Source organism: Agelaius tricolor, unplaced genomic scaffold (genome assembly GCF_023055355.1).
Source record: "Agelaius tricolor isolate 1412-34295 unplaced genomic scaffold, bAgeTri1.0.p SCAF_11, whole genome shotgun sequence".
Taxonomy (NCBI): Eukaryota; Metazoa; Chordata; class Aves; order Passeriformes; family Icteridae; genus Agelaius; species Agelaius tricolor.
In genome coordinates, this window is record NW_027269271.1 from 16,797,493 (window position 1) to 16,810,782 (window position 13,290).

A 13,290-nucleotide genomic window follows, 5' to 3' on the forward strand; every position below is an offset into this window, starting at 1 on the left:
TGACAGACATGTAGTCCTGGCCACCCACCATGAAAACAAACCTTTGTAACCCAATTCATTTTCTTACCCAGGCTGCAGTGCTGGCTAGTAGTATGCTGGGAGCTGGGGCATTTTTAAGGAACTTAACTGTGCCTTTAGGTCTGTCTGTGCAGAGCAGTAAGGCACAGCAGGAGCAGGAGTTGATATTTTGTGTGTCTTGTGATGCTCCCTGGCACTGGCAGAGCCGTGTCCCGCTGTGGCTGTGACATTCCTCTCCAGCATGAGGCTGCTGTGAGAGCAGCCAGGCATGGGCACAAGCACAGTAGTATGCAGGGTCATCTGAAGAGTCTGGCACCACAGCCCTGCTTAAATGAGCCTCATGGGGGGAAATTTCTCTTACCTATAATCTCCACTTGTACATTAAGGTAGAGAACTTTGCATGGCCTATATGAATTCTACTAAGAATGTGTCTCATTTTTCATTTTGCCTCAAATTGGCAATACAAACAGGGATACTAAATCAGTTTTGATTTCTTTTTAAATTTAAAAGTTGATGATTTTATGAAAGATGCATATTTTATAGCTGTCATATAATACCCATCATTGAAAACTCAAATCAGTACTATAACTGCATTACCATAAATGGTTGGATGCCAGCGAACGCAGCTAATGGTTCTGTTCTTGAGATACTGCACATCTGTAAATGATTGGTATTCTTTAAAATAAACATCTGCCTTGCCTTCTTCTTGGTCTTCTGCTAGGGCCTTCCAGTCATCAAAAAAAACGTTCATAATTTCATTTTGCTGCAGTGCAATTTCCACTCTGTTTTGTGAAAAGAACAGTTAAGACTTCAGTAATCCAGATGTGACTACTCAATAGTAGAATTACAAATATTTCTGTAAAGAGGTAGCTTCTGTTTTTCACAAAATTATGGTCACATTAGTTTAAAAATCAAGTGTTAATTCCTCAGTGCTGTATCCCTGCAAGGAAACAATCTTCTGTTTAAACAGAAATAGCTACTGTATCAAGAATTTAGCTTCAGTTCTTTGTGGACCAAGCACAGAGCTATTGTCCAATTCTTTGTGCAAAAAATGTCATTAAGCAGGATTTGTCCCACTTAATAGGACGTGGCTAAGGGCATAATCAGGGCTAGGACAGCACCTTTGCTCACTGCACAGCCATCTGTTTGAGTAGGAAGTTTTGCAGTTTGTTTGAAAATATGTATCACTATCAACTTTAGCAGTTCTGATATCTATTTAAAGCAACATTCATACCTATATAGCGTAGACTTCATGGTTGTTCTCATATAAACAAGTTTTAAGTTATTTTTTGTTAATATTATAATAATAAAAAAGGAAAAATTATATAGAAACAAAAAATAAAATTGGTAATTGACTAGACCAATGATCCATTCAGACAAGAGTACTTGCTTGTACTCTGTATTATTTCAGGAGGTCTTGCTGCAATAATTTTACCTTAAATGTACTGCTGTAAGAAATTTTTTCAGCGTCTCAGATGACAGACTCTCTGCTTTTGCTTCATTTGACAACTCCCTTGGATAATACTGCGTGGATGCATTTTTTGGATAAGTCCTACCCAGTTGGAATAAATTTGAATGTAAGTATAGAAAACATTTCAAAGACAGAAACCTATGTAATGTGTAAAATTAAAACATATAGTTTTTCTAGACACTTTTAAAAAAATTTAAGAAAAAAGATGCAAACAGAGCATCCATTTTTTTTCTATTAATCAGTTTGTAACTAAGTAACACCAGAATTTTAGCTGAGGTAAGAAACAGTGCATAGCTTAATAAATAAGCTGATAAATGTTTTCTCATACCTACCATTTTGTCTGAGTACTAGCTTCTCTTAGTTTTGGAACCATTTGCACCCCCACATCCCTTTCAAGCATTTTAATACTGAAAGTATTGTCTTCATAGGCTGTGCATTCAGCATAGCTCTCTTTGTCATCTGCAGCATTCTTGTCAGTAAATGCAATGGGTGCACCAAACTGCCTGCGAACTCGTGAGATCTTGTACTTAATCTGGAAAAGATACATTTCCATGGCTAGAAAAGAGAAAGCTTTTGGAAAGTTCATTCTTTAAAATGGCTGCATTCATATAATGGTAGAATTAGTTCCCTTAACAATTTCTGCACTGAGTTTATTCATATTTCTGCATTTTGAAATTCTGACGTGCTCTTATAAATAAACTACATATGTAATAGAAGACAGGTTTGTATTTGTAAAACTAGAAGTTGTAGCATTTTTGGATTACTGCTAGGAGGACAAGAGAATTACATTTTCTAATTCATCCGGTATCAAAACTGCACATTTAATTAATTGATTACAGAAAGCCTTATATAATACTGAATTAAGCTTCCAAGACCTAATTTTCAGCTCTTCCCTTTTGGTGGAAGTTCAGAGGAGTTTCCTTATGTTGAGAAGGATGTGTCTTGACTTCTGCCCACAAAGAGAAGTAGGCACTTGATTTTGGGCAGTAGAGAGGTATTGCTTTATCTTGGTTTCATATCCAGGTACTTTTCCCCAGCACCTCCCACAAACCTGGAAAGGAAAGTAAGCTAAAAATACTTGTGAGTGGGCCTTGCCAACAATGCAGAATGCAGAATATGGAATTCTTGGACTGTGCATGTATTGAATTGAATGACTGTGAAATAGCTTTAGAGCAATCAGACATCTTTTTAGGTGTATGCAAGAGGTTCATTTGCTGAGAACTATCAAAACTTAGCCAGTCTTCCCTGAAGAGGGACTTAGGTACCGAGTAAAAATCACTCATGGACAGTTAGATACTTGGAGATGCCCCACACATCACCAATTAGTGACAGCTGTGAGTGGATCTAGTTTTTGGACATATAATCTTCTCTCTCTCTCTCTCTATATATATATTATCTGTAGATGTAATTAATCAAATGTAGATGTAATTAATCAAATATGTCCTTCTGTAAAGTCAGCTTGTAATACCTGTGGATACTTAAAGATGTTGCATGCTACTTAAATGCCATTCATATACTAGAACTGTTCCCTGAGCTTCATGGAAACAGAGCAATGACTCCCACTGGCATCTGGCCACTTGGTAAATTGAGCAAAAAGTGGCAGAGCTGCCAGTGATCAAAGATGATCAGGACTTCTGACCTTAAACCTTAAAAAGTAGTTATGTCCAAGGTGGTGATACATGCCTAATTTGCAAGACTTAGAGAATAGAGTTCAAAATAAAAGTTTCTGCAGCACCTTCAGATTTTGTTAAAAGTTTAGATATTTGTCTATTTCTCTCTGTTAGTTTTCTTGAAAGACCTCAAGAAAAACTAGGATTGCAGCTTCCAATTTCCTGACTTGTTGCTTTTTTAAAACAAACATGGGGGTTTATATTTCTTTCATTGACTAACATCTGTTGATTCTGACCTTTGTATCCCTTTCTATAACAGATTCTTCTTCAACTTCCTTTTCGCTGCCAAGGGAAACCCAAGGTTTGCGGACTTCCGGAGTTTCCTCTATGTTTTCTTCTTCTGTTTCTTCTTTTTCTTCTGCAGCTTCTAAAGACTGCAATATCAAACAGTGAGAAATGGTACTTTTTCAAAAATTTGTTACAGAAATGTAAGTATTGACTAGAAACCCGGGTTTCAGTCTTAACCACACATACTTTACTTTTGTCTCCAAGCAGTGAGTCTGGGAATACTGTGCCTCTGGGCAGGGCTGGCTTAGGTCCTGTTCATTTGTGCATTAGAATTTTCCAGTAATATTTAATATTTAACTACTGAAGAGAGACTGTTGTCTTGAAATCAAATCATTTTATATAAAAAGAATTTATAGTGATTTTTTCCATTAGGCCCTCTAGCCTGGAACTGCATTTTACTTTTCTTGATTTTATCTTCTCCTGATTCCCTGATGCTGGATGGCAAACTCATATTCAAAAATTATATAATCTTTCTATAAACATTCTCCTATGATGCAATGTACAAGTTCTATATATCTGGAGCTATTTGGAACTCAAGAACATTTTCATGATTTGAAGAATATATTCATAGATACTATGAAAAATAAGTATAATACTTCTTTGAAAATGCTCTATATGTTTATTTTCTGTTATTTTTATGTCTGAGAAAACTGATTATTGTCAGAGAAAATGAATGCCTATGATAAAAATGTAGCAGTGGGGGTAATACTGGCTCTCTGAAGTAAAATGCAAAAACTTAATTTAGTCCTTCTCAGAATAAAATATATTTTTATAGTGATACACATACTTTTCCATGATCAGCTTAACTATTAGAGAAATACTGGGTGCTAAACAATACTATTCCTGACATTTTTGTTTGAGACTAGATTCTGAAATATTTATAGATAGAACAATGCTCTGGTATACTTCAGTTTTACCTTTAGAAAGTTTTCCTTGGCTTCTTCAGAAGCAACAAAATAAAAGTTCTCTCCATACTGGAAGCTTGGATCAAAAACTACCAAGAGTTCTTCCCCTGGATATTCCTATTTTAATGAAAAAAATTAGTGGAAAACTGAAAACAAATAATACTCAAAACAAACATAAAGTCGTGACTGCAAAAGCTACCACCAATTTAGTACGTTAGGTTAATTTTGTATTCTTAGTGGAGAATTTAATGTGCCAATTGAAAGGAATAGATGGGGTTTATTTTGTAATAAAAATAAGTCTGGGACAAAACTAATCTTTTATACAGACAATTAAACAGAAAATAAACTGTTTTAATGATTTTCAATACATAGGCCATGAATTAGGGGAAGCCAAATATGTGGAGCTCTGTCAGTTCACTGAATCAAAATTAATATATGTTACTTTTAGCATATTTTCAATCTGAAGCTAGTAAAAAAAAATGCATGGTAAGCCATGAGAAACTTTGAGTCAACAACTGTCCATGACCTCTAGCACTCAGATATTACAGCATCAGTGTGTTTACACAGAGTCAAACAAGACAGACGCACTCTCCAAAAGAATGGACGCTCTGAGAGCATAGGTCTTAAAGAGAGAAGGAAATATGCTACATACTAGGATGACTTTTTTGAAAGGGAGGAAATCAGAAGATTTAGCTCTTGTTTTCAGGTCTTGAATTATGTCCTCCTTTTTAATACACTTGAAATTATTTTCTTCTGTGACATCTTCGTCAGGTCGGCAATTAAAAATTTCTTGGGTCTTTTCAGTCAAAAGCAAAGGAAAGATTTCTGGGTGGCCTTTGAAAAAAAGCAAAATTGCATGATAACTTCAGAGTGTGGTTTAAACATGCACCTATACTTTGATAAGTCTATGTCTTTACTGTTTCCAGCATAATGCCTTTGAATCTCTCACCTATGCCTTTGAATCTCTCAGCTTTGTTTTCGGTATTTTGGAAGGCACGAAATACAAATTATATTTACTTTATTAATCTTTGAAAATATTCTACCCAGCATTTTGCACATAATGAATAAGATTTCCCTGGTATAGGGGGCTTTTTTTCTTCTTGATGAACAGGTTATTAACAACTTCAGTGAAAAATCTTTAATGGGTTGGTTTTAATATATTAAGGGCAAAACTGCATGGTTCTGACTTAAGAAAGCCTTTGAATAAATACCCTGTGGTCCTTCCTTGTAGAGCAGCACCATATTAAGCCAAATCTAGGTGAGGATGCTTTTCTGATTTTGGACTTTCATCTTGCTCCCATTGAGTTCAGAGTGCAGGAGAGACTATTTCTCACTGATCAAATGAGACTAAAGCAAGCTCACTGAGATTAAAGTCAGATATTTATTTTAAGTTCTACTGGAGAATGTTGTTTTCTACACACATGATGTCTGTTAGGGTCATTCATATTAACTCAGAATAAGATATTTCTTATCTTTGTGCTAGCAGGGATATCTGCATTGGTTTGAGGAGGCTGGATGCAGTTAGGTGACCTGTCAGCTGTGCTCTGCCAACCCTCAATCTGGGGGTAGCATGCAGTGCTTTTCATTGTGTGAGCAGGGCAATGTGTGTAATGCTGGCCTTTCTCACCTTACATCTTCTGTCTCCATGAGCTTGCATGACAGCTCTAAGGGGCTAAGATCATTCTAGGCCCAGCCAGTTGAATCCTGCCCCTGACACTCCTCCTTTGCTACACTGCCCTGCTAGCAGACTCATGCTCTGTCTCAGCTGCCCTAGTAAGAGCATTCCTCATGAAGGCCACTACATTTTTGTCTGGGCAGGTTAGCAGATGTTCATCTTTTTGGTGAACTGGAAACTAAAAGACTTAGGGATGTGTATACTGTTTTACTGAGCTGAAATATGCTGGCTGTTGTGATAATAGCTGCTACTTTCTCTCTTTGTTTCAGTCACTTAGTATTTTATCTTAATTCCCGGCACCTGTGGGGCTTTTCCTCTTTGTGCATGCCTTGAAGAGAAGTTGACATACCTCAAATGATGATCGTGACCAGCTGTGTCAGCATGTTTTGAGAAGTCATCTCTAATCTAAACCAACAAGGACTCACAAAATGGTAAATCCTCCTTAATCTCTGCATAATCCTATCACATAATACATTATGTTTGATGAATCTGACATTTATCCTTTAAAATCTTTCAGTGCTGCTACTCCACTGCATCTGCTCTGCCACAGTCATCACTAAAATTAATGGCATGCCTGATGTTTCTGGTGCGTGCTACACCATTCCAAGTATGGATTACTTAGTGTCCACTACTTATTTCATAGCACATACAATCTGTAGCATGTACAGGCCATTAGTTCACTTTCATCACAAGCTCTAATTAATATTGCATGATTTTCCTTTTTGATATCTTGGAGATTTCCAGGATTTCTGTGTGGATGCTTCCAAAAAATACAGAATCATAGGGATGTTGATTGCAAAGACCTCCAAGTCATCTGGTCCAAACTCACTGTTGGTAACACCAGACCTCAAAAATCCCAGCCAGGAGTAATGTTTGGTTTAGACATTATTGCTTGTAACAATAAGCTTTTATGGTGCTGTTTTTTAAATGCTGAATCATGTGTAAGCCTTGTGCACAAATGCTAATGCTGAAAAAAATCCTTTTAAAGAACTGTAGGTTTCATTGCCAAATGAAACAATACAAGCATGCATTAAAGTTAAGCAAGAATACAATGGACATCACTGCAAGAGGAAACAGAGTAAGACAGATACTCTAAGTGCATTTTTTTCAACTTTTTATTGCTATAAGCCCAAGCTAAAAACAGAACAATGATCAGAATTAAAATTACACCTTTCAGTCTAAAAAACTAAAATTCTATATTGCAGAATATTATTTTTAACAGAATCTATAATATAAGTAGCAGATACTGGAGTTCTTACATTATAAACATTTTTATTGAATGCTCTTTTCCAGTAAGAAGTGTGTAACATCTGATCATAGGCTTCACATTGTTTTTCTATCCATAAATTGTACCTGTATCATTTGTAACAGTCAGCAGCTCAGTGCTAGGTCTTCACAAAAGACCAAGAAACTCTAAGGAAGAAGTAAAGAACACTTGCAGGCCTAAGGGGTGTGTGCACAGTGTTTAAATCTTGCACAGGCAGTGTTTGCTTACACCAGTGTTGTTTTCCTGCTTTCAGCACCAGGTTCCTAGCAGTGGTTTAGCTGTTAGAGCTCTAACCTTAATTGCCAGTAGGTGGAGGTACAATTCTCTCTTACTAGCTATCTCCTGCAACACTGAAAGCACATTTTAAAAGTACCACTTTAATCATCGGAGGGATCACTTTTTGTGCATTTTCATTAACTGCAGCTCAGCCATTTTGGTGATGCTAACCAGAGAACAATTTTCACCCAGTGCTCATAGGATTATGGATGAAAACAAGTGATTTACAGTTTCTTTTAGAATTACCTGGTTTGTGTATTCCTTGTTTGCCACTCTGTTTTAGCCTTTAACAATAAAAGCTTTATTGTTACAAGCCAATTAATAAGATAACCCTTTGGACTGTTCCTGTAAACCATAGATAAATTTTACTTTGGTATCAATTTAAGTTTATCTGAGGGATAATTGCACAAATTGGGTCAGAAGAAAAATACAACCAGAAATATAAAAAATAATCAACCATTGGAAATCATTTGGTGTCTAAGAAAAAGGAATATATTTAAATTTGGATAATTGCATACTTTTAGCCCTTAATTATGGCCATGCTTAAAACCTAACTTTACTTGAACATAAGACTAATTGTGACTTTTAAATGGTTAATTTTTTTCCCCTACAAAGAAAAAAATATGCTAATTGATGTCTATTGGTATCTATGATTAAGAACCACAAGTGGTATGCTAAAATAATCTTCTCATGAAATTTAATAATGGTTTGGCAAAGATCAAAGATCAATGAATTATAAAAAAATTCATATTTTTCTTTCAATTGCTAAACTATTTCTAAATGCAAAGATTTTGCACCCTATAATTCTGTTATGATGCTTATTTCCCCCTATCCCAACTCCTCTCAAACCAAGAAAAAAACCTCTTCTAAAACCCATACCTGTTTCCTGCTGCACTGCTGGCTACTCAGAGTCACTGTAATTACTGTGATAGCTGCATTTCTAAATAGTTTCTAATTTTTCCCATTCATTAAAAAATATTTTCTTTTTATTCTTTGTGTTATCTGCATTAGTAACACTGAAAATTCAAACTGCTTTGAGTATTCTAGAACTACTGCTTTAAAGCTCAGTCATCATAGCACTTACCTATACTGGCCATAGAAAGATCAGCTTCATCTTTTTTATCTGAAATATAAGGACATGATGTTATCAGTGTTGGTTACAGAACTATAATGAGTAATTTTACCTCTCTCAGTTATTTATGTAAAATAGCATATTCTAATTGATCTCATGTTTTTTTTAATGCATGGGGCCAAAAAAATTAAGGTAGATCTCATGTGAGCCCAGGCTGCTGCTTGTTTCATTTTTGCTGTACCTTACGTACCAAGATGTGTTTCTTTTTCCTTTTCATGATTCCTTAGCTTTGTTTTACCTTTTTGTTTCTTTGCTGCTGGTTTTGAATCTTTCAAGGTGGTCTTGCTGGATTTGACATTTTTTGGCATTTTTTCAGATTTCTCTAGAGAAAGACACATATCATTAATAATTTTAGATAGACAACAGAATGCACCATGCATGAGTGAAAATTTTGTCCATGACTTTATGTACCTTATCATTATAATAATATTTTCATATGCAGCTAAGGGTATGTTTTAAAGTTTTAAATCATAAGCTGTATTTTCATATCATGCGTAATAGATGGAAAAACTTCTTTTGCCCTGGGTGTTCAAAAATGAGCAATGATTGTCCAAAATACTAGCAGGTTAAATGAGGATGGAGGTTCCCCTCACTGAAAGCTAAGGATCTGAGATAAAGTGGGAAGAGCAGTTATAAATATTTGTCCCAATGTTTGTAAGTGTCAACCATTACTCAGCTGCACAAAGCATTTCTATTTGCAGTTTATTTTTCAGTGCAGCTCTGCAGAGGACAAACTCAGGAAGAAGATGTATGCCTGATTAAATGTAGATGCCTGATTAAATGTAGCAACCACACGGCAGGAGATGATATTGTATATTGGCTACTTGTGTTTCATTTGCTTTCCTTCATCCCAATATCTGGAGAAAGGATTAGAACAGAAGGGCAGGAAAGACTCAGTTCCATGGCAAGAAGAAACGTGGTTCAGCTGCCCGCTGCTCAGGCTGGACAGCACCATCATGTGGGAGGTGCTCACATAGCAGCCGATGGAACAACTAAATCAGGATGGCCCAATTCTCTTAGCAGTGTTACAATTGTTCGGTGTTAATATTGAAGAGACAGAGGTGTTCAGATGGGATGAGGACAATGGGGCTCTCACTTTGTATTCTCCCTCTCCATGTTCACACTTTTATGAATGTAAACAGACTGGGAGAGGAACCATTTTTTAAATGGTTTGGGTGCTATTACAATTTTACCACTAACGAGAGGAAAGTAGATGCAGATAGGACAGAAAGAGATGGCACCTCCAGGAACGCTGGCATGACATAACTATTTCTGATGATCTCACAGGAGCTACAGCCCATCTGCCTGTGCACATGAACAGCACATTTTCTGTCAAGATGCTTAAGGTAAAAAGGTGAGTTTATAAAAGAAATGTTCTATCTTGAGGGTTTCCTTATGAAGAACATAAAAATAGTGAGTGCTAAAACAAACATGCTGTGGCCTGTGCGTTTGCAAATTCAGTGGCAAACCCAGACTGAGAAACAGTGGTTTACTGTTTCGTAACACAGTTCTCAAATACTCCAGAAGCAAGCAATATAATCTTAGCTTCTGATCTAAATTTTAACATGGAGATGGCCCTTGATGGCAAGATATAGGTCATGGATTATAGCCTGATGGAATAGCTGAGGTTTGGGATGCATGTTGGCCTCCCATGAACTCAAGGTAAATTTCAGTCTCGGCTTTAATGTGAGCAATTTGACACTCTTATAACAGTTATGCATTTTTCTTTTTCACTCCAGTGAAATTAGAAGAATATACTCTATAAATCCTCAGACTCTTTTCTGGATCATACTGGGTCTTGCAAATCACAGGGGGCAGGCTGCATCCATGGCATGTTAGTGTATTTCTCTCTTGTTTAATCTCTCTTGATTATGGCAAATGCAGTTCCCTTCATTAATTTGTTTGAAGAACAGTAGTAATTTAATCTTCTGCTTCTTCCAAAAAGCAATTATGATACCAATGCAAAGAAAATTAATGTTTCAGAATTCTGAAACTTTTGCTATGAGTGGAATGATGTTTTTAACCCCTGCCCCCGCAAAAATTATATATAATGAATCTAAAGAGAAAGTTGAAAATTTTTTCTGCCCTCATTCTCACAGTATTTTTGTCAAATACGGGAGTAGAAACACTGTTAACATAGTTCTGTGTAAGCCAATATATTTTCATATATATATATATGTATTTTTAATATATTTTCATAGATATGTATAATCTTTCAAAGGAGCCTATACAATATGCTTGCCTTATAGTTCTGAAACACTCAGGCCCACCTCACTGAGAGTTCATATCAACTCAGATGGTCAAAAGAGACTAATTTTTCCTTATTTGAAAAGGAAAGCTGTATGAAGCCATTTCTTATCTATCTTCTTGCATACTTTATGTATAAAAATTGTGACCCATTTTGTAAATGGTTCTGTGACTATTCTAATTTGAAACCAACATTTATACTTCTGTATAAGAGAGACAGCACTCCAGGATGCCCACCAGGAGGTGAGGGCAGCTGTTGTAGAAATTAGTTGAAGGACAATATAAACCATCTCATATATATTCCAGTCACAATGTCTTAATTCACCATTTCATAATTATGCACTGCAACAAACATAGTTTGGAAATTTTGAGTGAGTTCCTCTGAGTATCCTAATCTCTAGGTCACATGGATGGAGGAAACACTGAGAAGGCCAACATAAGTCACATTCGGTGTTTAGTAAAATAACTCACAAATAAAAACATCTCTTTCCTTTCAAAGGATTTCAAGCATCTTTTATCTATAAAAACAGTTAAAACCCTTGAAAATGGTGTCCCAGTACTCAGTTCCCCCTCCTTCACTGAAAGGACGAGGTACAGAGGTAGCTGGTGAAGCTGGTGTCAGTGCCTGGTGCATGTATTTGCATTTATTAATACAGAAGTGCCCTGTTTAAGGGCTGCAGATGAGCAGAGCAGGCAGTGGCACTGCTGGTGCTTCCCTCCGGGATGCTCAGGGCCTCCCAGCCAGAAAGGAGATAGAAAATTGCAGACTGCTTATCCTCCTCTACAACATCCCCAGTACTCTATCACCCTGCCCCTCCTTCCTCCTGTGGCCCATTGAGTGTCAGTGCTCAGGAAACAGGGAAGGCCTGCAGAAAAAGCAAAGGCAGAGCTTCCAGAAACTTCTCTGGAAGCATAACCAGGCCCACAGCCACTCACAAAGCCTAGATGCAAAGTTGGTTTTTACACAGGAATATGGTAACCTCCAGGTGCTCCCTTCAGGAAACACACACACTAAACTTTCAATTATGTATTGAGGAGAAACCTTTTGTACCTCACCTCTTCCAAAAAAGTGTAATAGAACAAAAGTCCCAATGTGTAAGTTAAAAGCTAATATTTTCAGTAGCTACCTCTTAGTTTGGGGGTTTGTTTTTTTCCCCCTAAGTTTTTATACAAGATAATAAATGCTATCAAGAAAGCCATGAAAAAAATCATTCTATATTAGTGGACTGTCTGAAAATGTGACCAAAACAATTAATTTTTTAATCTATGGTTAGTTCCTATTCTCTTATGGGTATTTCTATACTGCTTATTTAAAAAGGACTGGTCAAGGCACACACAAATGTATTATGCCTTTCCATTATGCTTATAAAAGTTCATGATTCCATGATTGAGAAGAGGTTGGAAACAACATGTAAATTAACATAATTTGTAAATTTTAAGAGTGCAAAATCTATATAAAATTATATCTTTTGAAAATTAATTGTCATAAACATTGCCATGTATTTTATTTTTAGAAAGTAAGTAATATTTATGTTTCATTAATTATGTTCAGTCCAGTTTTTCAGCAGTTTTTCAGTGGAACACAATGTTACATTATGTAATTGCTAAAGTCTGGGTAAATATTTGACAACTTTGCTTGACATTTAATAGCCTAGTTTGTTTACAGGTGGCTCTAATATTTTGAACATTAGGCCTAAGAGGAAAAACTAAGATCAGAGTGTTCTCCTAATAATTTAATGTACTGAAACATTTACAGCTAAAAACAAATCCGTGAAGTTGCTAGGTTCTGCAAAAGGCAAAAACTGATTAGCTATCAGTTCTGCAAAAGATGCTGCCTGATTTTAGGACACAGAATGATTCATTAGTTGCCTAATTGAATGATTTAAGGTCAAGTTTGTGTGCATTACTATTTCAGGACTGTAATTTGCTATAATTTGGAATGACAGAAGAATTGGATGCATGTCCATTTTACAAAAGCACTACAAGGAAAGGATCAAAACCCTGTGCTAATTGCTTATTTTGTTGTATCACTAGCAAGCTAAAAACCACATTTCTGTTGGCAAACATTTAGGAACTTGTTAAAAATACCATTTTGAAAATTACTTTGTCTCTCCAGAAATTCACATGCAATGGTGCCTTTAATTAAATTTGTTCTATTTTGCTCTTGACAAAGAGGAAATAATACAAAATTATTAAAAATTATTAATAATCTTGTGCATATTTGAACTTACACAGCTTCACTGTGTAAGTTGCAGGGAGTAAAGCTGAAGTTTTGGCAACTGCCAAATCATTTCAGCATATAAGTAATTCAATTTGAATGTAATGAGTTTCACACTTACAA

The 13,290-nt window shown here is 36.0% G+C and overlaps 1 protein-coding gene across 4 annotated transcripts in view; it reads right to left on the minus strand.

Annotated features, from left to right (window-relative positions):
• Positions 1-13,290, minus strand: part of DNAI3 (dynein axonemal intermediate chain 3) — a 28,491-nt gene that overhangs the window by 13,822 nt on the left and 1,379 nt on the right. For 2 of the 4 annotated variants that reach the window (XM_071436366.1, XM_071436365.1), the window contains exons 1-8: positions 8,941-9,040; positions 8,655-8,693; positions 5,005-5,186; positions 4,365-4,469; positions 3,396-3,533; positions 1,822-2,021; positions 1,454-1,570; positions 616-800 (exon numbers count right to left, since the gene is read on the minus strand). In XM_071436366.1, coding sequence (XP_071292467.1) covers positions 616-800; positions 1,454-1,570; positions 1,822-2,021; positions 3,396-3,533; positions 4,365-4,469; positions 5,005-5,186; positions 8,655-8,693; positions 8,941-9,040 — 1,066 coding nt within the window. Of the gene's footprint in view, positions 1-615; positions 801-1,453; positions 1,571-1,821; positions 2,022-3,395; positions 3,534-4,364; positions 4,470-5,004; positions 5,187-8,654; positions 8,694-8,940; positions 9,041-13,290 lie in introns of those variants that run through there. The other 2 variants (XM_071436367.1, XM_071436368.1) reach the window with 2 other exon arrangements.